This window comes from Panulirus ornatus, chromosome 58 (genome assembly GCF_036320965.1).
Source record: "Panulirus ornatus isolate Po-2019 chromosome 58, ASM3632096v1, whole genome shotgun sequence".
In the NCBI taxonomy this organism is placed as follows: Eukaryota; Metazoa; Arthropoda; class Malacostraca; order Decapoda; family Palinuridae; genus Panulirus; species Panulirus ornatus.
Window position 1 is genome coordinate 39,121,685 of NC_092281.1, and position 27,392 is coordinate 39,149,076.

General features: G+C 42.4%; 1 protein-coding gene across 1 annotated transcript in view; it reads left to right on the plus strand.

Moving 5' to 3' along the window:
- LOC139766740 (uncharacterized) overlaps window positions 1–27,392 on the plus strand; it is a 116,737-nt gene that overhangs the window by 19,262 nt on the left and 70,083 nt on the right. The window contains exons 2-4 of the mRNA XM_071695661.1: window positions 24,571–24,790; window positions 25,506–25,620; window positions 26,207–26,385. Of these exons, the coding sequence (XP_071551762.1) occupies window positions 25,528–25,620; window positions 26,207–26,385 (272 nt within the window). The 5' untranslated portion in view covers window positions 24,571–24,790; window positions 25,506–25,527. The remainder of the gene's footprint in view (window positions 1–24,570; window positions 24,791–25,505; window positions 25,621–26,206; window positions 26,386–27,392) is intronic.

Here is a 27,392-nt window from a genome sequence, read left to right on the forward strand (position 1 = left end):
TATATATATATATATATATATATATATATATATATATATATATATATATATATATATATATATATATCACATACCCTGATTCAATCCACTGACAGCACGTCAACCCCGGTATACCACATCGATCCAATTCACTCTATTCCTTGCCCTCCTTTCACCCTCCTGCATGTTCAGGCCCCGATCACACAAAATATTTTTCACTCCATCTTTCCACCTCCAATTTGGTCTCCCACTTCTCCTCGTTCCCTCCACCTCCGACACATATACCCTCTTGGTCAATCTTTCCTCACTCATTCTCTCCATGTGCCCAAACCATTTCAAAACACCCTCTTCTGCTTTCTCAACCACGCTCTTTTTATTTCCACACATCTCTCTTACCCTTACATTACTTACTCGATCAAACCACCTCACACCACACATTGTCCTCAAACATCTCATTTCCAGCACATCCACCCTTCTGCGCACAACTCTATCCATAGCCCACGCCTCGCAACCATACAACATGGTTGGAACCAGTATTCTTTCAAACATACCCATTTTTGCATTCCGAGATAATGTTCTCGACTTCCACACATTCTTCAAGGCTCCCAAGATTTTCGCCCCCTCCCCCACCCTATGATCCACTTCCGCTTCCATGGTTCCATCCGATGCCAGATCCACTCCCAGATATCTAAAACACTTTAATTCCTCCAGTTTTCTCCATTCAAACTTACCTCCCAGTTGACTTGTCCCTCAACCCTACTGTACCTAATAACCTTGCTCTTATACACATTTACTCTTAACTTTCTTCTTTCGCACACTTTACCAAACTCAGTCACCAGCTTCTGCAGTTTCTCACATGAATCAGCCACCATCGCTGTATCATCAGCGAACAACAAATGACTCACTTCCCAGGCTCTCTCATCCACAACAGACTTCATACTTGCCCCTCTTTCCAAAACTCTTGCATTCACCTCCCTAACAATCCCATCCATAAACAAATTAAACAACCATGGAGACATCACACACCCCTGCCGCAAACATATTTTCAATGAGAACCAATCACTTTCCTCTCTTCCTACACGTACACATGCCTTACATCCTCGATAAAAACTTTTCACTGCTTCGAACAACTTCCCTCCCACACCATATATTCTTAATACCTTCCAGAGATCATCTCTATCATCTCTATCATATGCCTTCTCCAGATCCATAAATGCTACATACAAATCCATTTGCTTTTCTAAGTATTTCTCACATACATTCTTCAAAACAAACACCTGATCCACACATCCTCTACCACTTCTGAAACCACACTGCTCTTCCCCAATCTGATGCTCTGTACATGCCTTCACCCTCTCAATCAATACCCTCCCATATAATTTACCAGGAATACTCAACAAACTTATACCTCTGTAATTTGAGCACTCACTCTTATCCCTTTGCCTTTGCACAATGGCACTATGCACGCATTCCGCCAATCCTCAGGCACCTCACCGAGTCATAAATACATTAAATAACCTTACCAACCAGTCAAAAATTCAGTCACCCCCTTTTTTAATAAATTCCAATGCAATACCATCCAAACCTGCTGCCTTGCCGGCTTTCATCTTCCGTAAAGCTTTTACTACCTTTTCTCTATTTACCAAATCATTTTCCCTATCCCTCTCACTTTGCACACCACCTCGACCAAAACACCCTTATATCTGCCACTCTATCATCAAACACATTCTACAAACCTTCAAAATACTCACTCCATCTCCTTCTCACATCACCACTACTTGTTATATATATATATATATATATATATATATATATATATATATATATATATATATATATATATATATATATATATATATATATATATATATATATATATATATATATATATATATATATATATATATATATATATGTATATATATATTTCTTTTTTTTTTTATACTTTGTCGCTGTCTCCCGCGTTTGCGAGGTAGCGCAAGGAAACAGACGAAAGAAATGGCCCAACCGCCCCCCATACATATGTATATACATACGTCCACACACGCAAATATACATACCTACACAGCTTTCCATGGTCTACCCCAGACGCTTCACATGCCTTGATTCAATCCACTGACAGCACGTCAACCCCGGTATACCACATCGCTTCAATTCACTCTATTCCTTGCCCTCCTTTCACCCTCCTGCATGTTCAGGCTCCGATCACACAAAATCTTTTTCACTCCATCTTTCCACCTCCAATTTGGTCTCCCTCTTCTCCTTGCTCTCTCCACCTCCGACACATATATCCTCTTGGTCAATCTTTCCTCACTCATCCTCTCCATGTGCCCAAACCACTTCAAAACACCCTCTTCTGCTCTCTCAACCACACTCTTTTTATTTCCACACATCTCTCTTACCCTTACGTTACTCACTCGATCAAAGCACCTCACACCACACATTGTCCTCAAACATCTCATTTCCAGCACATCCATCCTCCTGCGCACAACTCTATCCATAGCTCACGCCTCGCAACCATACAACATTGTTGGCACCACTATTCCTTCAAACATACCCATTTTTGCTTTCCGAGATAATGTTCTCGACTTCCACACATTCTTCAAGGCCCCCAGAATTTTCGCCCCCTCCCCCACCCTATGATCCACTTCCGCTTCCATGGTTCCATCCGCTGCCAGATCCACTCCCAGATATCTAAAACACTTCACTTCCTACAGTTTTTCTCCATTCAAACTCACCTCCCAATTGACTTGACCCTCAACCCTACTGTACCTAATAACCTTGCTCTTATTCACATTTACTCTTAACTTTCTTCTTCCACACACTTTACCAAACTCAGTCACCAGCTTCTGCAGTTTCTCACATGAATCAGCCACCAGCGCTGTATCATCAGCGAACAATATATATATATATATATATATATATATATATATATATAGTGAGGGGATTCAGCCCGTCGGTTGGCCGCCGTTGGAGGATGTCACTTTCCCTGGGGATAGGGGAGAAAGAATACTTCCCACGTATTCCCTGCGTGTCGTAGAAGGCGACTAAAAGGGAAGAGAGCGGGGGGCTGGAAAACCTCTCCTCTCGTTTTTTTTTTTTTTTTTTTTTTAATTTTCCAAAAGAAGGAACAGAGAAGAGGGCCAAGTGAGGATATTCCCTCAAAGGCCCAGTCCTCTGTTCTTAACGCTACCTCGCTATCGCGGGAAATAGCGAATAGTATGAAAAAAAAAAAGAAAATATATATATATATATATATATATATATATATATATATATATATATATATATATATATATATATATATATATATTTATATATATATATATATATATAGGAGTGAAAGAATACTTCCCACGCATTACTCACGTGTCGTAGAAGGCGACTACAGGGGACGGGAGTGGGGGACCAGAAATCCTCCCCTCCTTGTATTTTTTTAACTTTCTAAAATGGGAAACAGAAGAAGGGGTCACGCGGGGAGTGCTCATCCTCCTCGAAGGTTCAGACTGGGGTGTCTAAATGTGTGTGGATGTAACCAAGATGTGAAAAAAGGAGAGATAGATAGTATGTTTGAGGAAAGGAACCTGGATGTTCTGGCTCTGAGTGAAACGGAGCTCAAGGGTAAAGGGGAAGAGTGGTTTGGGAATGTCTTGGGAGTAAAGTCAGGGGTTAGTGAGAGGACAAGAGCAAGGGAAGAAGTAGCAGTACTCCTGAAACAGGAGTTGTGGGAGTATGTGATAGAATGTAAGAAAGTAAATTCTCGAATAATATGGGTAAAACTGAAAGTTGATGGAGAGAGATGGGTGATTATTGGTGCATATGCACTTGGGCATGAGAAGAAAGGTCATGAGAGGCAAGTGTTTTGGGAGCAGCTGAATGAGTGTGTTAGTGGTTTTAGTGATGGGTTATAGTGATGGGTGATTTGAATGCAAAGGTGAGTAATGTGGCAGTTGAGGGAATAATTGGAATACGTAGAGTGTTCAGTGCTGTAAATGGAAATGGTGAAGAGCTTGTAGATTTATGTGCTGAAAAAGGACTGGTGATTGGGAATACCTGGTTTAAAAAGCGAGATATACATAAGTATACGTATGTAAGTAGGAGAGATGGCCAGAGAGCGTTATTTGATTACGTGTTAATTGACAGGCGCGCGAAAGAGAGACTTTTGGATGTTAATGCGCCGAGAGGTGCAACTGGAGGGATGTTTGATCATTATCTTGTGGAGGCTCTCGTGAAGATTTGTATGGGTTTCCAGAAAAGAAGAGTGAATGTTGGGGTGAAGAGGGTGATGAGAGTAAGTGAGCTTGGGAAGGAGACTTGTGTGAGGAAGTACCAGGAGAGACTGAGTACAGAATGGAAAAAGGTGAGAACAATGGAAGTAAGGGGAGTGGGGGAGGAATGGGATGTATTTAGGGAATCAGTGATGGATTGCGCAAAAGATGCTTGTGGCATGAGAAGAGTGGGAGGTGGGTTCATTAGAAAGGGTAGTGAGTGGTGGGATGAAGAAGTAAGAGTATTAGTGAAAGAGAAGAGAGAGGCATTTGGACGATTTTTGCTGGGAAAAAATGCAATTGAGTGGGAGATGTATAAAAGAAAGAGACAGGAGGTCAAGAGAAAGGTGCAAGAGGTGAAAAAGAGGGCAAATGAGAGTTGGGGTGAGAGATTATCGTTAAATTTTAGGGAGAATAAAAAGATGTTCTGGAAGGAGGTAAATAAAGTGCGTAAGACAAGGGAGCAAATGGGAACTTCAGTGAAGGGCGCAAATGGGGAGGTGATAACAAATAGTGGTGATGTGAAAAGGAGATTAAGTGAGTATTTTGAAGATTTGTTGAATGTGTTTGATGATAGAGTGGCAGATATAGGGTGTTTTGGTCGAGGTGGTGTGCAAAGTGAGAGGTTTAGGGAAAATGATTTGGTAAACAGAGAAGAGGTAGTAAAAGCTTTGCGGAAGATGAAAGCCAGCAAGGCAGCAGGTTTAGATGGTATTGCAGTGGAATTTATTAAAATAGGGGGTGACTGTATTATTGACTGCTTGGTAAGGTTATTTATTGTATGTCTGACTCATGATGATGTGCCTGAGGATTGGCAGAATGCGTGCATAGTGCCATTGTACAAAGGGAAAGGGGATAAGAGTGAGTGCTCAATTACAGAGGTATAATTTTGTTGAGTATTCCTGGTAAATTATATGAGAGGGTATTGATTTAGAGGGTGAAGGCATGTACAGAGCACAAGATTGGGGAAGAGCAGTGTGGTTTCAGAAGTGGTAAAGGATGTGTGGATCAGGTGTTTGCTTTGAAGAATGCATGTGAGAAATACTTAGAAAAGCAAATGGATTTGTATGTAGCATTTATGGATCTGGAGAAGGCATATGATAGAGTTGATAGAGATGCTCTGTGGAAGGTATAAGAATATATGGTGTGGGAGGAAAGTTGTTAGAAGCAGTGAAAAGTTTTTATCGAGGATGTAAGGCATGTGTACGTGTAGGAAGAGAGGAAAGTTATTGGTTCTCAGTGAATGTAGGTTTGCGGCAGGGGTGTGTGATGTCTCTGGTGTTGTTTAATTTGTTTATGGATCGGGTTGTTAGGGAGGTGAATGCAAGAGTTTTGGAAAGAGGGGCAAGTATGAAGTCTGTTGGCGATGAGAGAGCTTGGGAAGTGAGTCAGTTGTTGTTCGCTGAAGATACAGCGCTGGTGGCTGATTCATGTGAGAAACTACAGAAGCTGGTGACTGAGTTTGGTAAAGTGTGTGAAAGAAGAAAGTTAAGAGTAAATGTGAATAAGAGCAATGTAATTAGGTACAGTAGGGTTGAGGGTCAAGTCAATTGGGAGGTAAGTTTGAATGGAGAAAAACTGGAGGAAGTAAAGTGTTTTAGATATCTGGGAGTGGATCTGGCAGCGGATGGAACCATGGAAGCGGAAGTGGATCATAGGGTGGGGGAGGGGGCGAAAATCCTGGGGGCCTTGAAGAATATGTGGAAGTCGAGAACATTATCTCGGAAAGCAAAAATGGGTATGTTTGAAGGAATAGTGGTTCAACAATGTTGTATGGTTGCAAGGCGTGGGTTATGGATAGAGTTGTGCGCAGGAGGGTGGATGTGCTGGAAATGAGATGTTTGAGGACAATGTGTGGTGTGAGGTGGTTTGATCGAGTAAGTAACGTAAGGGTAAGAGAGATGTGTGGAAATAAAAAGAGCGTGGTTGAGAGAGCAGAAGAGGGTGTTTTGAAATGGTTTGGGCACATGGAGAGAATGAGTGAGGAAAGATTGTCCAAGAGGATATATGTGTCGGAGGTGGAGGGAACGAGGAGTAGTGGGAGACCAAATTGGAGGTGGAAGGATGGAGTGAAAAAGATTTTGTGTGATCGGGGCCTGAACATGCATAAGGTTGAAAGGAGGGCAAGGAATAGAGTGAATTGGATCGATGTGGTATACCGGGGTTGACGTGCTGTCAGTGGATTGAATCAGGGCATGTAAAGCGTCTGGGGTAAACCATGGAAATCTGTGTAGGTATGTATATTTGTGTGTGTGGACGTATGTGTATTCATGTGTATGGGGGTGGGTTGGGCCATTTCTTTCGTCTGTTTCCTTGCGCTACTTCGCAAACGCGGGAGACAGCGACAAAGAAAAAAAGAAAAAAAAAAAAAATATATATATATATATATATATATATATATATAATTATATCTATTAATTTATTTTGCTTTGTCGCTGTGTCCCGCGTTTGCGAGGTAGCGCAAGGAAACAGACGAAAGAAATGGCACCACCCACCCCCATACACAGTGTCTATACATACACGTCCACACACGCCAATATACATACCTATACATCTCAATGTTTACATATATATATATATATACACACACACAGACATACATATATACCCATGCACACAATTCACACTATCTGCCTTAATTCATTCCCATCGCCACCTCGCCACACATGGAATACCCCCCCCCCCCTCATGTGTGCGAGGTAACACTAGGAAAAGACAACAAAGGCCCCATTCGTTCACACTCAGTCTCTAGCTGTCATGCAATTATGCCCGAAACCACAGCTCCCTTTCCACACCCACGCCCCACACAACTTTCCATGGTTTACCCCAGACGCGACACATGCCCTGATTCAATCCACTGATAGCACGTCAACCCCGGTATACCACATCGATCCAATTCACTCTATTCCTTGCCCTCTTTTCACCCTCCTGTATGTTCAGGCCCCGATCACACAAAATCTTTTTCACTCCATCTTTCCACCTCCAAATTGGTCTCCCTCTTCTCCTCGTTCCCTCCACCTCCGACACATATATCCTCTTTTTCAATCTTTCCTCACTCATTCCCTCCATTTGCCCAAACCATTTCAAAACACCCTCCTCTGCTCTCTCAACCACGCTCTTTTTATTTCCACACATCTCTCTTACCCTTACGTTACTTACTCGATCAAACCACCTCACACCACACATTGTCCTCAAACATCTTATTTCCAGCACATCCACCCTCCTGCGCACAACTCCATCCATAGCCCACTCCTCGCAACCATACAACATTGTTGGAATCACTATTCCTTCAAACATACCCATTTTTGCTTTCCGAGATAATGTTCTCGACTTCCACACATTCTTCAAGGCTCCCAGGATTTTCACCCCCTCCCCCACCCTATGATTCACTTCAGCTTCCATGGTTCCATTCGCTGCCAGATCCACTCCCAGATATCTAAAACACTTTACTTCCTTCAGTTTTTCTCCATTCAAACTTACCTCCCAATTGACTTGACCCTCAACCCTACTGTACCTAATAACCTTGCTCTTATTCACATTTACTCTTAACTTTCTTCTTTCACACACTTTACCAAACTCAGTCACCAGCTTCTGCAGTTTCTCACATGAATCAGCCACCAGCGCTGTATCATCAGCGAACAACAACTGACTCACTTCCCAAGCTCTCTCATTCACAACAGAGTTCATACTTGCCCCTCTTTCCAAAACTCTTGCATTCACCTCCCTAACAACCCCAACCATAAACAAATTAAACAACCATGGAGACATCACACACCCCTGCCGCAAACCTACATTCACTGAGAACCAATCACTTTCCTCTCTTCCTACACGTACACATGCCTTACATCCTCGATAAAAACTTTTCACTGTTTTTAACAACTTGCCTCCCACACCATATATTCTTAATACCTTCCACAGAGCATCTCTATCAGCTCTATCATATGCCTTCTCCAGATCCATAAATACTACATACAAATCCATTAGCTTTTCTAAGTATTTCTCACATACATTCTTCAAAGCAAACACCTGATCCACACATCCTCTACCACTTCTGAAACCACACTGCTCTTCCCCAATCTGATGTTCTGTACATGCCTTCAGTCTCTCAATGAATACCCTCCCATACAATTTACCAGGAATACTCAACAAACTTATACCTCTGTAATTTGAGCACTCACTCTTATCCCCTTAGCCTTTGTACAATGGCACTATATATATATATATATATATATATATATATATATATATATATATATATATATATATATATATATATATATATATATATATACATATATATATATATATATATATATATATATATATATATATATATATATATATATATATATATATATATATATATATATATATATATATATGTATATATATATATATATATATATATATATATATATATATATATATATATATATATATATATATATATATATATATATATATATATATATCTACTTCGTAAAGGATGATATTGCATGTATTTGGAATGCTTCAGGACGTTAACGCCTTCCATTGTCCAACTGTGGAAGAAAGCAGCAGTCATCAGATTATCCAGACCATGAGATGCCTGAGCTCAAACATAATCTGTGAGATGTATTACTGTAGTAAATATCTTCTGGATGCATTTTTGTGTATGATAGTTTTCTGTTTGGAGTATGGATAGACTCAGAATTCTGAAAAAAAAAGTGCTGAAATTTTTTTTAAAACTTCTTTTTGTGACCATTCATGGAGGTATGTTCACAAATCTGATGGTGTTCATACTCTTATAAGAGGTTATGTCCTTGGTTTCTCCCTTTTCTTTGTTCTCTCCATTTCAGACATGTTCAGTCTCTTTGTCATCCTCTCCTCACTCATCCTTTGTAATTTTCCCATACATATTACTCCTGGATGCATTTTTTTTTTTTTTCATTCATTTCAAGCTAGAAGTTTCAGTTTTCTAAATTGTTTCTTACATTTCTCATATGTATATATATGTATGTGTGTGTGTGTGTATATGTGCGTATGTATGTGTATGTGTGTGTATGTGTATATGTATATATATATGTATATTATCCCTGGGGTTAGGGGTGAAAGAATACTTCCCACGTATTCCTCGCGTGTCGTAGAAAGCGACTAGAGGGGACGGGAGCGGGGGGCCAGAAATCCTCCCCTCCTTGTATTAACTTTCTAAAATGGGAAACAGAAGAAGGAGTCACGCGGGGAGTGCTCATCCTCCTCGAAGGCTCAGAGTGGGGTGCCTAAATGTGTGTGGATGTAACCAAGATGTGAAAAAAGGAGAGATAGGTAGTATGTTTGAGGAAAGGAACCTGGATGTTTTGGCTCTGGGTGAAACGAAGCTCAAGGGTAAAGGGGAAGAGTGGTTTGGGAATGTCTGGGGAGTAAAGTCAGGGGTTAGTGAGAGGACAAGAGCAAGGGAAGGAGTAGCAATACTCCTGAAACAGGAGTTGTGGGAGTATGTGATAGAGTGTAAGAAAGTAAATTCTCGATTAATATGGGCAAAACTGAAAGTTGATGGAGAGAGGTGGGTGATTATTGGTGCATATGCACCTGGGCATGAGAAGAAAGATCAAGAGAGGCAAGTGTTTTGGGAGCAGCTGAATGAGTGTGTTAGTGGTTTTGATGCACGAAACCGGGTCATAGTGATGGGTGATTTGAATGCAAAGGTGAGTAATGTGGCAGTTGAGGGAATAATTGGTATACATAGGGTGTTCAGTGTTGTAAATGGAAATGGTGAAGAGCTTGTAGATTTATGTGCTGAAAAAGGACTGATGATTGGGAATACCTGGTTTAAAAAGCGAGATATACATAAGTATACTTATGTAAGTAGGAGAGATGGCCAGAGAGCGTTATTGGATTACGTGTTAATTGACAGGCGTGCGAAAGAGAGACTTTTGGATGTTAATGTGCTGAGAGGTGCAACTGGAGGGATGTCTGATCATTATCTTGTGGAGGCTAAGGTGAAGATTTGTATGGGTTTTCAGAAAAGAAGAGTGAATGTTGGGGTGAAGAGGGTGGTGAGAGTAAGTGAGCTTGAGAAGGAGACCTGTGTGAGGAAGTACCAGGAGAGACTGAGTACAGAATGGAAAAAGGTGAGAACAATGGAAGTAAGGGGAGTGGGGGAGGAATGGGATGTATTTAGGGAATCAGTGATGGATTGCGCAAAAGATGCTTGTGGCATGAGAAGAGTGGGAGGTGGGTTGATTAGAAAGGGTAGTGAGTGGTGGGATGAAGAAGTAAGAGTATTAGTGAAAGAGAAGAGAGAGGCATTTGGACGATTTTTGCAGGGAAAAAATGCAATTGAGTGGGAGATGTATAAAAGAAAGAGACAGGAGGTCAAGAGAAAGGTGCAAGAGGTGAAAAAGAAGGGCAAATGAGAGTTGGGGTGAGAGAGTATCATTAAATTTTAGGGAGAATAAAAAGATGTTCTGGAAGGAGGTAAATAAAGTGCGTAAGACAAGGGAGCAAATGGGAACTTCGGTGAAGGGCGCAAGTGGGGAGGAGATAACAAGTAGTGGTGATGTGAGAAGGAGATGGAGTGAGTATTTTGAAGGTTTGTTGAATGTGTTTGATGATAGAGTGGCAGATATAGGGTGTTTTGGTCGAGGTGGTGTGCAAAGTGAGAGGTTTAGGGAAAATGATTTGGTAAACAGAGAAGAGGTAGTGAAAGCTTTGCGGAAGATGAAAGCCGGCAAGGCAGCAGGTTTGCATGGTATTGCAGTGGAATTTATTAAAAAAGGGGGTGACTGTATTGTTGACTGGTTGGTAAGGTTATTTAATGTATGTATGACTCATGGTGAGGTGACTGAGGATTGGCGGAATGCGTGCATAGTGCCATTGTACAAAGGCAAAGGGGATAAGAGTGAGTGCTCAAATTACAGAGGTATAAGTTTGTTGAGTATTCCTGGTAAATTATATGGGAGGGTATTGATTGAGAGGGTGAAGGCATGTACAGAGCATCAGATTGGGGAAGAGCAGTGTGGTTTCAGAAGTGGTAGAGGATGTGTGGATCAGGTGTTTGCTTTGAAGAATGTATGTGAGAAATACTTAGAAAAGCAAATGGATTTGTATGTAGCATTTATGGATCTGGAGAAGGCATATGATAGAGTTGATAGAGATGCTCTGTGGAAGGTATTAAGAATATATGGTGTGGGAGGAAAGTTGTTAGAAGCAGTGAAAAGTTTTTATCAAGGATGTAAGGCATGTGTACGTGTAGGAAGAGAGGAAAGTGATTGGTTCTCAGTGAATGTAGGTTTGCGGCAGGGGTGTTTGATGTCTCCATGGTTGTTTAATTTGTTTATGGATGGGGTTGTTAGGGAGGTAAATGCAAGAGTTTTGGAAAGAGGGGCAAGTATGAAGTCTGTTGGGGATGAGAGAGCTTGGGAAGTGAGTCAGTTGTTGTTCGCTGATGATACAGCGCTGGTGGCTGATTCATGTGAGAAACTGCAGAAGCTGGTGACTGAGTTTGGAAAAGTGTGTGGAAGAAGAAAGTTAAGAGTAAATGTGAATAAGAGCAAGGTTATTAGGTACAGTAGGGTTGAGGGTCAAGTCAATTGGGAGGTGAGTTTGAATGGAGAAAAAGTGGAGGAAGTGAAGTGTTTTAGATATCTGGGAGTGGATCTGGCAGCGGATGGAACCATGGAAGCGGAAGTGGATCATAGGGTGTTGGAGGGGGCGAAAATCCTGGGGGCCTTGAAGAATGTGTGGAAGTCGAGAACATTATCTCGGAAAGCAAAAATGGGTATGTTTGAAGGAATAGTGGTTCCAACAATGTTGTATGGTTGCGAGGCGTGGGCTATGGATAGAGTTGTGCGCAGGAGGATGGATGTGCTGGAAATGAGATGTTTGAGGACAATGTGTGGTGTGAGGTGGTTTGATCGAGTGAGTAACGAAAGGGTAAGAGAGATGTGTGGAAATAAAAAGAGCGTGGTTGAGAGAGCAGAAGAGGGTGTTTTGAAGTGGTTTGGGCACATGGAGAGGATGAGTGAGGAAAGATTGACCAAGAGGATATATGTGTCGGAGGTGGAGGGAACAAGGAGAAGAGGGAGACCAAATTGGAGGTGGAAAGATGGAGTGAAAAAGATTTTGTGTGATCGGGGCCTGAACATGCAGGAGGGTGAAAGGAGGGCAAGGAATAGAGTGAATTGGAGCGATGTGGTATACCGGGGTTGACGTGCTGTCAGTGGATTGAAGCAAGGGCATGTGAAGCGTCTGGGGTAAACCATGGAAAGCTGTGTAGGTATGTATATTTGCGTGTGTGGACGTATGTATATACATGTGTATGGGGGGGGGTTGGGCCATTTCTTTCGTCTGTTTCCTTGCGCTACCTCGCAAACGCGGGAGACAGCGACAAAGTATAATAAAATAAATAAATATATATATATATATATATATATATATATATATATATATATATATATATATATATATATATATATATATATATATATATATATATATATATTTATATTCCCTGGGGATAGGGGAGAAAGAATACTTCCCTCGTATTCCCTGCGTGTCGTAGAAGGCGACTAAAAGGGGAGGGAGCGGGGGGCTGGAAATCCTCCCCTCTCGTTTTTTTTTAATTTTCCAAAAGAAGGAACAGAGAATTGGGCCGGCCTGGGATAGGGGAGAAAGAATACTTCCCTCGTATTCCCTGCGTGTCGTAGAAGGCGACTAAAAGGGGAGGAGCGGGGGGCTGGAAATCCTCCCCTCTCGTTTTTTTTTAATTTTCCAAAAGAAGGAACAGAGAATGGCCAGGTGAGGGTATTCCCTCAAAGGCCTAGTCCTCTGTTCTTACCGCTACCTCGCTAATGCGGGAAATGGCAAATAGTTTGAAAGAAAGAATATATATTTATATACATATATATATATATATATATATATATATATATATATATATATATATATTGTTACGAACTCAATAGTTATTCAGACAAGGTCGCCAGTAACATATATGTTACAAATACTACTTATTCTTGTCTTGCAAGGACGTTATAGATTTGTTATTTCACAACGGGATAACACAATCATAAAGTTATGGGATTGAATTAAAGACCAGCATTACATTAAATCTACTTATAATGAAAGAATTCAAGTGTACAAAGATAGGCACATAAATCAAGCATGAATCATTTACGTTAACACTGATCATGAGTTTATCATTGAACATGAGTCAACATTGAACATGAGTTAACATTGAACATGAGTTAACATTCCAGATAAGATTTCAAGCCAGATCTCTTTCCTTTGACACTTTGTTCGATAACATTACATTTAGACTTGACGTGACACAGTAAACATCATCGTTACAATTAACTAAACGTTATGTAACACAGTAAACACTTAGCTAAACCTTACGTGACACAGTAGTAACGGGCTTATAGCACAACACTCGGGTAACGGGCTTATAGCAGTAACGGCTTATAGCACAACAGGGCTTACAGGCTTACAGGCTTACAGCAGGGTACACCACTTACCTCCCTGGGCTAGAGAGAGAGGAATCAAATCTCAGCGGGCGTAGTGGGTACAAGTAAAGACAAACGTTCACCCTTGCTGATATACAACGCTACATTTTGATTGGCTATGGAACTATCAGCAATTCTTATTGGTTGGAGGGTCTTAGAGTGTCGGGGTAGTCACACTCTTTGGTTTCTTGCGAACGTCAGCACCGATGACATACGGTGGTGAAAAACCCCGCAGCTGATACAGCGCCTTGACTTGGCGCCTCTGATGAGAGTTCGGGTGCCGGAGGACTGTTCAACAACTGCTTCAAAACAGAATCACTAAGCCAAAACTGAGTGGGCAGAAACCACGAGCCAGCAGAAGAAGGCATCACTCCTTGCCCTGATTAGAAATAGCAACAACAACATACACGAGGACACACACACGTGATACATATATACACGAACATGTGGGCACACACAGACGTGTTCGTAACACTCCCTCCTGAAAGGAGAAAATTCCTAGAAGAGGAATTTTCTCACGTTAAGAGCGGGACAAACAATCAGCTAACACATTATGTGCGCCTGCAATATGGTGAATATCTAAATTATACTCTTGAAGGAACAAGGCCCACCTAGTTAACCTTTGATTCTTATCTCGGAACTTATTAACATATTTCAAGGGGTGGTGATCAGTATACACCTTGATGACATTGCCTGAAGGACACAAGTAAACATGAAAGTGATGCAATGCTAATATTTAAGAGAAAAGTTCCTTCTCAATGGTGGAATAATTCCTTTGGGCTTGATTGAATTTCTTACTAAAATAACTTACAGGGTGCTCAACATGGTTCTCGTCCTCCTGCAAGAGGACAGCACCGGCTCCCACATTGCTGGCGTCAACAGCTAACTTGAAAGGTTGATCAAAATCAAGGGCCTGCAAAATAGGACTATTACAAAGTATGGATTTCAATTGATGAAAGACTATCTCACACTGCTTATTCCAAACATATCTAACATCTTTCTTCAATAAATCCGTCAGAGGGGTTGCGACTGTTGCAAAATTTACAATGAACATCCTATAGTACCCAACCATACCCATAAAACGTCTCAGTTCTCTTCGAGATCGGGGGGCACTCATCTGGGATAAAGACTGGACCTTTGCAGTCGGTGGGGTTAGCTCACCTTGACCGATCACATAACCCAAATATTGCACCTTGGCCTTCACAAACTCGCATTTGTTCCAATTGAGAACAAGGTTAGCCTTATTCAAGGCCGTCAGAACGTTGTCAAGTCTCTGTAGATGTTCGTCCCAACTCTGACTGTATATCACAATATCATCCAGGTAGACGACACAACCAGGCAGGTCTCTGATGAGGATGTCCATTAGTCGTTGAAATGTAGCAGGGGCATTCTTCATGCCAAAAGGCATCACTTTACACTTATAAGTTTGTCCAAGCACTACAAAGGTGCTGATATCTTGTGCTCTCTCCGTCAATCTAATCTGCCTGTACCCTTTCCTGAGGTCTAGTTTTGACAGGAAGCGAGCATTGCCGACGCGATCTATGCAGTCTTCCACTCGTGGCAAGGGGTAACTGTCAGTTCTTGTCACCTCATTAACCCGGCGGTAGTCAATACAGAACCGATAGGTCCCATCGGACTTGGATACGAGAGTAACAGGGGAACTCCACTCTGACTGACATGGCTCAATCGGGTCGTGCTCAAGCATATAGTTCACCTTAGTGCGAAGGATGGCCTCTCGTTGTGGGCTCACCCGGTACGGAGCCAATTTAACCGGTCGGGCTGCTTCCACGTCCACATCATGGGTTGCGAGCGAGGTCTGTCCAGGTGTGTTTCGGAAAACCTCCGGGTGTTTTGACAACAAGGCGGACATTTGCATACGTTGATCTTCCGATAGATGCGAAAGTTTGGTCTCCCACTTCCTGTTCGCGCCTCCGTCCAGTTCCCAGGCCTCCGAGGTACTCGCAGCTACGTCGTCGACTTCGTCACACACGGCTACCGCTGGACGTTGGATGATGCAGACTGGCACCTTCGGTTCCAAGGGGGAGGATCACGACTGAATTATGTCTTAAGCATGTTGACGTGGCATAATCTCCGACCTCTGCGCCTATCGGGGGTAGAGACAAAGTAATTTGAGTCTCCTACTCTCTGGATAATGGTGTAGGGGCCCTGAAACCGGGCACCCAGGGGTTGACCTGGTTGCGGTAGTAGAAGCAACACCTCGTCCCCCGCCTCAAACCTTCTCGAACGAGATCGTTTGTCATACCATCTCTTCATTCGTGCTTGGGTCTCTTTTAAATTCTGCCGAGCGGTTTCCCAGAACCTTCGTAGTTTCTCCTTAAACTCGCTGACAGAGTCCAACAGGCCAACACTCTCACTCGAGTTGAGCCACACGTCTTTCAGTAACTTAAGAGGCCCTCGGACCTCGTGGGCAAACATCAGCTCAAAGGGGGAGAAACCTAGAGATTCACTAGGCAAAGAGAAGAGAAGACATGGGAGTCCCTTATCCCAGTCCTTAGTGTTGTCAGCACAATACTTCTTTATCATGGACTTCAGGGTGGAATGGTAACGTTCCAGTGCTCCCTGGCTCTGAGGGTGGTAAGCAGTGGAGGTAATCTTACCGATACCCAGCTCCCTCAGGGTTTGTCGAAAAGTCCTGGACATGAAATTGGATCCCCGATCAGATTGCACCTCTTTGGGAAGTCCAAATTTTGTGAAGAAGCTAAGCAGCTCCCGGACAACAGTCTTGGCATTCATACTTCTCAACGGTATTGCTTCGGGATATCTCGTGGCCATATCAATAATACTTAAAATGTAACAGTGGCCAGAGGAGGTTCTTGGCAATGGGCCCACAATGTCAACTAGGACTCGATCAAACGGAGCTTCAAATGGGGGAATAGGAACTAAGGGGGCAGCCTTAAGCTTCTGATTAGGCTTTCCCATCACTTGACATGTATGACACGTCTTTACCTACTGAGCGACATCCCGGCGGACACCAGGCCAATATACATTCCGCCACACTCAGTCCAGGATCTTCCTTCCCCCTAAACGACCGGCGAAATTTGAGTCATGCGCCAGCTTCAAAATCTCCCTCCTGTAGGGACGCGGCACTAACACCTGGTGAACTGCCTGCCACTCCTCGTCTTCCCCATTACATGACACTGGACACCACCTCCTCATTAACAACCCATCCCGGAGGTAATAACAGTCAGCCGATGCCTCAGCCGACTCAAACAACTCATTAAACTCGGGTTCGGCTCTCTGTAATCTCTTCAGATTCTGACGAGACAAATCATCAGTCTTATCCGTCGACGCGGGGCCAGTGTCTAACTCAGCAAAGAAGGTATCAGCGAGCTCCATCTCACTCGGCTCACTCTCGCAACCCCTCTTTTTCCTAAGAGCAGGGACAGCCTCACCTACTTTACTAAGTGGCCCTAAAGTTGAGACGAGATTCACCGGTCTACTCATGGTAGAATCTCTGGATTCCTTCTCTCGAGCCTAGCAATCCCTCACCTGGTGCCCAGCCATGCCACAATAAAAACAACTCTTAACTCTGTTGGAGTATTTCCCCTTACTTTCATGAGTTACCGGCAAGGTAGCAGATTCAGGTGGGATCACATGACCATTGGTCCTCCCTCTGCCGTCGTAGCCCTTTGAATGCCTGCCCGCGTCAAGTTTGACATCTAACATGTACTCATCTGCTAGTTTCCCAGCCTCCTCAAAATCCTTCGCTGATTTAGTTATTACGTACTGCCTTACATCACGGGGTAGACCGTCCTTACATTCCTCGAATACAAATAGTTTCAGGACCGATTCAGCATCGATATAAGCTCCCGCGGAGCGTACCCACTGCGCGCCTAACTTGTACTTCTCACAAAAGTGATCTGGGTAGGTTTGATCAGGGCGCTTATGCTTAGTTCGAAATCTGAGTCGGTGTGCTTCCGGACTTAAATGATAAGAATTTATCACTGCCTGCTTCACGACCTCATAATCACCACACTGGTCATCATTCAACGCGGTGTATGTGGATTCAGCTTTGCCAAAAAGGAGGGGCCGCAAAACTGTCACCCAGGCTGACTTCGGCCAAGAGCAGTCACGGGCAGTCTGTTCAAATTTAAGGAAAAAGGAAGCCGCATTATCTTCATCGAACTTAGGTACGAGATGTAAGTCACCCAACTGAGACGACACTGGTCCTGATGGTGAAGAGTTAAGTCTAAGTTTTCCACGTTCGAGCGCGAACCTAGCTTGTTCAGTCTGCTCCTTCTGTACCTGCACCTGTGCTTGTGCATTGACCTTAGCTATCTCTAGTTGGATTCGCCAGTATTCGGGATCAACATTAATATCACTAGGGATATGGGGAGGGATCGAGGCTTCGGCCGACGTCAATGATGGAGCGATATTGTCAACACTGATTTCAACATCAGGCGCAGCATCTACCATGTGCTCACTACCAAAATGATTTATGACTAAGGTCTCCAACTGTACTTTACTAGCTTTCCAGTCATAATTCAGTTTTAACCTATTTGCAATAAGCTTCAACTCATGCTTTGTTAAAGATTTGATGTCCTCGTGAGAGGGATCAGATCGACAGAACTGGTCAACGTCAGCGTTGCTGGTCAACGACATGATTAACGAAAAGGAAAGAGATTCCGTTAAGGCAAGAAATATCCTGGCAGGGTCGCCAACTTATATGTTACGAACTCAATACTTATTCAGACAAGGTCGCCAGTAACATATATGTTACAAATACTACTGATCCTTGTCTTGCAAGGACGTTATAGATTTGTTATTTCACAACGGGATAACACAATCATAAAGTTATGGGATTGAATTAAAGACCAACATTACATTAAATCTACTTATAATGAAAGAATTCAAGTGTACAAAGATAGGCACATAAATCAAGCATGAATCATTTACGTTAACACTGATCATGAGTTTATCATTGAACATGAGTCAACATTTAACATGAGTTAACATTGAACATGAGTTAACATTCCAGATAAGATTTCAAGCCAGATCTCTTTCCTTTGACACTTTGTTCGATAACATTACACTTAGTTAGACTTGACGTGACACAGTAAACATCATCGTTACACTTAACTAAACCTTATGTAACACAGTAAACACTTAGCTAAACCTGACGTGACACAGTAGTAACGGGCTTATAGCACAACTTTCGCGTAACGGGCTTATAGCAGTAACGGCTTATAGCACAACAGGGCTTACAGGCTTACAGGCTTACAGCAGGGTACACCACTTACCTCCCTGGGCTAGAGAGAGAGGAATCAAATCTCAGCGGGCGTAGTGGGTACAAGTAAAGACAAACGTTCACCCTTGCTGATATACAACGCTACATTTTGATTGGCTATGGAACTATCAGCAATTCTTATTGGTTGGAGGGTCTTAGAGTGTCGGGGTAGTCACACTCTTTGGTTTCTTGCGAACGTCAGCACCGATGACATACGGTGGTGAAAAACCCCGCAGCTGATACAGCGCCTTGACTTGGCGCCTCTGATGAGGGTTCGGGTGCCGGAGGACTGTTCAACAACTGCTTCAAAACAGAATCACTAAGCCAAATGCTGAGTGGGCAGAAACCACGAGCCAGCAGAAGAAGGCATCACTCCTTGCCCTGATTAGAAATAGCAACAACAACATACACGAGGACACACACACGTGATACATATATATATATATATATATATATATATATATATATATATGTATATATATATATATATATATATATATATATATATATATATATATATATATATATATATATATATATATATATATATATATATATATATATATATATATATATATATATATATATATATATATACGAACATGTGGGCACACACACAAGTGTTCGTAACAATATATATATATATATATATATATATATATATATATATATATATATATATATATATATATATATATATATATATATATATATATATATATATATATATATATATGCTTATGACATAATTTTTCAATAGGATGTTAAAGTAGAGGAAAAAGAGGTGAGACAGGGGAAGGAATAGTTTGAAATGGAAAAGTAGGTTGAAGTGTGCACGGTTGTAGGGTGTACGTTTTCTCTTTTCTGCACATGTAACACCCCGGCAAACTGGAGATGTTTGTCGTCTATCCTTTGGTTTCTAAAAGAAGCTTTATTAAGCTAAGCTAAATATTGCTCACTGTTTATGTGCACGGATGATGGCTGGAGTGCCTCTAAGTGCCGTCGTGAGGCCTCGAGGGAACCAAGGGTGTTCCATGTTCGTGATACTGCCAGGATCTTAGATTTGTTTGTAGTTAGTATCATCGTTGTCTTCAAGTTTCTGCCATACCTCCTGCGCTGCTTCTCTCAGATGTGAACCGACTGGTTTAATCTTAAATCGTTCGTGCTGTCCTACGATGTTTTCATCTTGGGTTATTTTCAATTTTTAGCGAATCGTAGAGCTTTAGTTTGTACCCACTGTAGCTTCACCGTGTCTGATTTGGTGACGAGGAACATTGGTATACATTAGCATGCTAGGATAGTTATCATTGTGGTCTTGATGAGGCTCAGTCTTTGGTTCTCTAGGAGTTGCCAGAATCTGTACAGACTGGTCAGGGACGCTTTTCCCTGAGCGGATCCCTTGTTTATATGATCTGTTGTCAAACCTCTTGATATTAAAGTATAGCCCAGGATTCTGCAGCCCTTATTTGCGCTATTTAGTTATCTTCTAATAATGATACTAGTTGTATTCTTCCGAGCGCCACAATAGTAAATTTGCTAATGTTGGCATTTATCTTCCAGACCTTTTCGAATTTGTTTAGTGTGGTTGCTACTAACTGTACTTAACGGGTTGATCGAAACTACTATTTGCACGGCGTCATCAGCGTAGATGTCCATTATCAGAATACCAACTGGTGGACAAATGTGCAGTTATAGACCGTGTTGGTGATAGGACGCTGCCTTGGGGGACTCTGTGCATCAGAGGTATGTCGGGTGACGTTGCAGAGTTGATTACGACTTCTGCGGTGCGTTGAGTTAGAAAGTTGCACTGTAGTCTTTCTGTGTTCTCTGGTATGCCTAACTTTAGTATCTTGTATTGCACGCCGTTAGTCCACACTTCATCTAGGGCTTTGCTTATGACTTATTGTACAACTGTACAGTTCATTCTTTGTTCTCCGGAAGCTGTGTTTGTTAAGGTTACAAAGGTTGTAGTTTTCAACTTGTCCTCTTAACCTTAAATCTATTATTCTAAAAGCCTCCCTGGGACTTCTAGGAGGGATATGAGACGGCATTTCTTCGGTTCTGTGTCTGGCATTTCTAGTTTTGGTATCATTGTTAGTGTGGCTTCTTTGAAGCTTTGAGGCAATGTTCTGCGCTTAGCATAGCAGCGTAGAGGTTAAGAGACTACTGTAATCCTTTTGGAGGCAGCATGCGGATTTGCCCCTTATCTATTGCATCTTTCCTCGGGGGTGAGTTTCTGCTTTTCTGGTTGGCTGTTCGAAGTTCTGGATAGTTGCCATTGAGAGGCAGTTGTCAGTGAACAGTCGAGTCACTAACTATACTCCTGAGCCAAGGGCTTGATCGTATTTTCCCAGTGCGGGTATGTTGTTCCCTTGCTTTTTCCGTTAAGGTTTACTGGAGGTCTTTCAATTGATGGCAATAGAGCGCATTTCAAACTGTAGGAGCTGAGACAGGCTAGGACAACTGGTGAAACGGGGTCTAGTTCATATCAATCCCGGAGTGTGCATGATAGAGTCTTGTATCTGTTGGCGAGGATCATAGCTAACTGCGATTTTTCGATGGGGTCAGACCTTGTCTATTTCAATAGTTTGCTTGCCTTCAGAGTCAGTATTGGGGAGATTTTTGCTGATTCCATTTAGCTTTCTGGGTAGTCACCCGGAAATGAAGATTGGAGAGGCTGATATAGTGATTATCTTACTGACCCATGTGCATGTCTTTGTATTTCGAAGGCTCCCAGGGTGCTACCTATATACCTTTCTTGGCATCAAGAACAAACAGAGATATATACTGTTTGAGAACCTTGTACATAGATTTCTGTACATTACATATAAAGCACACAATGTATTCCTCCGATTGACGAAGAAGTGAGAAGTGATACTACCATACCTGAGATAAGTAATCTTAAGATCTGAGAAAAACCCTTTTTGTGGCTTTTTAAATTGTACTTCCAAATTCATGTTAGATTTGTACCTGTGTACTCGTCAGATATCGGTTCATTTTTTTCTCCGTTGTAGCGATCGTTACTCTATTTTTGTATCTTTTATATCTTTATGTACTTTAACACACGAGACTAGTTATATGTAGCAGTTATGATTATATTTATGAAATATCCTGCCAGATTGTATATACCTCGGGAATTTCAACGTTCACCGTAGGGAATAGCTGAATTCCTCCCATAAGGATGGTGGAGGGATCGTAGCCCTCACGTTCTCCTTCTCGATGATTTAGAGCAGTTTTGCCCACCCTACCCATATACCTGACAGCTGTGACCACTCTCCTAATATTCTGGATTCGTTTTTCACCTCTAGTCCATCTCGCTGTAAATACACAATCTCGCCCCCAATTGGTTCATCTATTCTAACGGCACCTTGGTTAAATTACTGTCTCCTAGGTGGTGAGGCTTCTCTCTCCACCAAACGCAGAGCAGAAGTTATTCTTGCGGGAATGGAACCCTTCATCCCTTCTTCCTCCAAGACGACGACTTCATCTAATCCATGGGTCGACCGTTCCTGTTCTGAGGCCACTCAGACAAGGGATCAAGCATATCGGGCTTGGAAAACTCTTCTCCCTCTGGCTCCCATAATCTGGCTGCCCATAATCTCTGCAAGTACGTTATCCGTTAGGCGAAGCGTTCCTTTGTTCAAAGGAAGTGCGATAACCTCCTCTCGTCATCCACTGATAGGTCTTTCTGGTCTCTAGCTAAGGGCATCTTTAACAATTTCTGTCGCTCTACTTTCCCGTCACTTTTCCATTCTGACGGTACTATAGCTGTCTCTCCCGTTCACAAAGCAGTTTTCTTTGGTTCCCGTTTCTGCTATAACTCCACCTTGGATGACTCTAACATTCCTTCACCCCCTAATGCTTCTTTTACTAACACCATGCCTTTTCCCGTAAGCTCTTTTCGAACTGTCAGAATAGCGCTTCTTTCTCTGGACTCAAGTCAAGCTTATGATCCTGATGGTATCCATCCCCGAGTACTGAAATAGTGTGCCTCTGAACTTGCATCTGTGCTTGCTCGTCTTTTCTGTTTCTGCTTAAAGACCAAAATCTTTCCTTCTCCTTGGAAACATGCTTTGATACAACCCACCCCTAAGAAGGGTGACCGTTCTGACCCTTCTAACTATCGTCATATTGCTTTGACATCCACCATTTACAAAGTCTTTGAATCCCTCCTCAACTCCTATATCCTTAAACACCTCGGAAATCACAGTCTTCCCTCTAATGACCAGTATGGCTTCCGTAAGGTGAGATCCACGGGTGAGATTCTTTCCTATCTTGCTGATGTCTGGTCATCACCCCTGAAAAATTTTGGGGAGCCACATGTAGTTGCCCTTGATATATCTAAGAATTTTGACAGGGTGTGGTATCGGGGTTTCATCTTTAAGTTCCTCTCTTTTGGTTTCCCTCCCTCATTTTGCTCCTTCTTGTCTAACTTCCTCTCCGGCTGATCTATCTCAGTGGTTGTTGATGGATCAGCCTCCCCGCTTTTCTACATCAACAGCAATGTCCCTCAAGGTTTTGTCCTGTTCCCTACACTCTATCTTCTTTTTTTCAACGATTTCCTTTCCTCCCAAAATAACCCAATGCACTAATACGCTGACGACTCAACACTGCATTCATCCACATCCTTCAGTTCTGATCCCTCTTCTCTCACTCGATCTGCATCTCGTTCTGACACAGCTTCCTCAATAAACCCGGACAAGATACCTCAGTGGGGCGCGCAAAATCTTGTTAAGTTTAATGCCTCCAAGACGCAATTTCTACCCATTTCTCTATCGAAAACTCTTTACAATATCTCGTCTCTCCTTTGACGGTTCTGTTATTCCACCTCTTGACTCAACGAACATCCTTGTTATTACTGTAACATCTACTCTTTCTTTGAAACCCCACATTACAGGAATAGCTAAGTCTGCCTCTAAGAAACTGGGTGTCCTGTTTAGATGTCGAAATTTCTTCTCTTCTGGACAGTTGCCCCGTTTATACAAGGGATTGATTCGTACTTGTATGGAGTATTGCTCTCACATTTCGGGTGGTTCTTGCTCTATATCCTTACTTGACTGTCTCAGGATAACTTCAGAATTTGGCTCCTTTGTCCTAAGCCACAATGGGGGTTCACTTTACCTCTTCTATAGGTATTACTTTGGTTTTTGCTTTAGAGAGCTGTCTGCTTGTGTGCTCACACTACTACTTAGACCACGCAATACCCGGCAAGCTGCTGTTTCACTTGATTATTGTGTGGCTTTCGGTAACTCAAAGGTAGGCCATTTTGATATTTGCTTCTTTCCCTACACGTTGAAGCTTTTGAACTCTTTAACTTCCCATGTATTTCCCAATAACTGTGATCTGGAACATTTCAAAAGACAGGTCTTTCACTCTCTCAAAAACTCGTACTTTCCGTTCTTTTCTTTTTCCATTTCATAATTTTTTTTATACTTAGATTAAGGCCCGGCCTTGATGTGGACTTTTGTCAGTGACTGGAGCCTTCAACATAAGTAGAAAAAAAGAAAAAAGAATATATAACTGAATTAAAACTCCGAAGCTACTCCTCACAAAAACTAGTCTTTTTATTGTACTTTTTTTTTTCATAAAGAATGCATCACGGATCGAGGGGTGACATATTCAGGTTCCGCTAACATTACTACTCGAGGAGAGCCGTGTCTACCATGGAACCATCCACGTGTCCAATCAAAGGTGAAGGACTTTTCTCTGACTCACGACCTGGTGAACAACTACTGTGCGAACCCAGATGGTGATGATACCCCCTGGTGCTTCACTTCCAAGGGAAGTGCTGAGTTTTGCGATATTCCAAGGTAAGTATTGTTCCTGGTCCTGTTTTGTGGAAGACGAATTCATTGAACGTATCTCTTCCGTTCTCATACGGTTTATAAGCATTCTTTTGTTATGCAGACACATAGAATACATTTAGAATAACGATTGATGAAAACGCCCATGAGAAGCGTCCACCCTCCCGCACACTATCCATGACGCTCGAATAATCCTACCCTCTGCACCTGTCTCCCTAATTTCCTTTATCTTGAATTTCTTCTTGTAAAAACTTAATTGAGAATGAATGCTTTTCTTGATGGCCCATCTGCGTTCTGTTTACAAGAGTTAGAGGTTAAAGACCACTGTAGCTGCCAGAGGCTTTCCCAGAAAAAAGCAATTATTTTTGTACTAGCGTTGACTTGGAACTACGCCATATATCAACACTAGTCTTCACGTCAACATGTAAAAATGTAAAGTTTAGCAAAATGTTGTCATTTTGTGCAAACTAGATAAGGGAGGGCTTAACTACCTAAGCTTCCAAGCACGAAATCAAGAAATTTGATACAAATCACGTAAGTTTCTACAGTGGCTTTTTTGTTTTTGTTTTTGATTATCTTATGAATAATCATTCTTATTCAACCATATTTAGCTCATGTACGTATTGAGCAGAATATGAAGGCTAAGAAGACCAAGAACGTAATCTAAGTTTGAACCATGTTGCCACCCTAATATGTCGTAACGTACGATGCATCCCCACAGGTGTGAGCGACAGGAGACGCATATGGAGGTAGTGGAGAGCAAATGCCCACCGGACAAATTTGCTTGTACGTCTGGTGGCTGCATCCTGCTGGAGTGGCAATGCGACGGTCGTACGGTACGCTGGAAGTCATATACCATTGTTTATGTAACACTATGATTTCTGTCATCTAAAAATATGTTGTCAGTGAATTAGAAAAGTTACTCTTGCTATATTAGAATGATGTGTTTCGGCATTCAATGCGATGTGTAATTCTAACACAACATTTGTAACACTGCAGCTTTTGGCTGGTTGTTAAGACGTTTAAGTAGTGCTGTGTCACTTGATTTCTAGCAGCGCTTAAGTCTGCTCTTGTTGCCCTTTAGTAAATGTGGTTTCGAGCAGTAATGTGTTGTTCTAGCCCAGGTCTTCTGAGAGTGGGGTGCCGGGCTATACATAGTACCAGGGCACGGGGATCCAAAAGGGGGCCTGGGAATTTCCTTGGATCTCAGAACATGCAGATCAACAAAGCGGAGGCACCATTCCACCCCGTCTCTCATCTTCTATACCCTTATTGGCCTTACAGCTCATGGCGTAAAACGGTAGTGGTTAGGAACGGGATGACTAATGAGGAAGGAAAGGGGACCCGAAAGAAACTTTGTACCTCCTGATGAATTTCCTCTCAGAGTCCCTGTTCTAACCCATGGTGTTGTTCTGTCGTCAGGATTGTGAGGATGGAAGTGATGAATATGGTTGTCATGACTACAGTCAAGAGTTCAGCAAGCGGCTTAACCACCAGCTCCAAGGCAATGAGGTCGAGAAATGGCTCTATACCCTCAAGACTACCTGCGCCGCCCGCTGTGTCCAGGCCAAGAGCTTTGTCTGCATGTCCTTCAACTACCAGTCAGTAGGAGTTTTTGGGTCCTTTAACTACTACTAATTAGGTAATAACAGGTCCTTCAACTTCCAGTTATTGGTTAGCAGGAGCTTTTGAGTCCAACTACCTGCCATTAGGAGACAATGATCCCTTAAGTTACCAGATTGTAGGAGATGATTGAGCCATTACTTACCAGTTCGGAAGGAAGGATGGGTCGTTTAAATATCTATCGGTGCGAGATATTGTGTCCTTCAACTACCAGTGAAGAGGAAATAATGGGTCCCTCCATCCTCCAAAATCAGCAAGGGATAATGGGTCCCTCATTCCCCAACCATCAGTAAGGGATAATGAGTCCCTCCATACTCCGTCATCAGTAAGGGATAATGGGTCCCTCCATCCTCCACCATCAATATGGGATAATGGGTCCCTCCATCGTCAACCATTGGTAAAAGATAATGGGTCACTCCATCCTCCAATATCAGTAAGGAATAATGAGTCCCTCAGTCCTCCACCATCAGTAAGGGGTAATGAGTCCTTCCATCCTCCACCATCAGTAAGGGATAATGGGTCCATTCATCCTCCACCATCAGTAATGGATAATGGGTCCCTCCATCCTCAACCATCAGTAAGGGATATTGGGTCCCTCCATCCTCCACCATCAGTAAGAGATAATGGGTCCCTCTATCCTCAACCATCAGTAAGGGATAATGGGTCATCCATCCTCAACCATCAATAAGGGATAATGGGTCCACCCATTCTCAATCATCAGTAAGGGATAATGGATCCCTCCATCCACAATATCAGTAAGGGATAATGGGTCACTCCATCCTCCATCATCAGTATGGGATAATGAGTCACTCCATCCTCAACCATCAGTAAGGGATAATAGGTCCCTCCATCCTCAACCATTAGTAAGGGATAATAGGTTCCTTCAGCCTCCACCATCAACAATGGATATTGGGTCCTCCACCCTCCACCATCAGTAAGGGATTATGGGTCCCTACATCCTCCACCATCAATAAGGGATAATGGG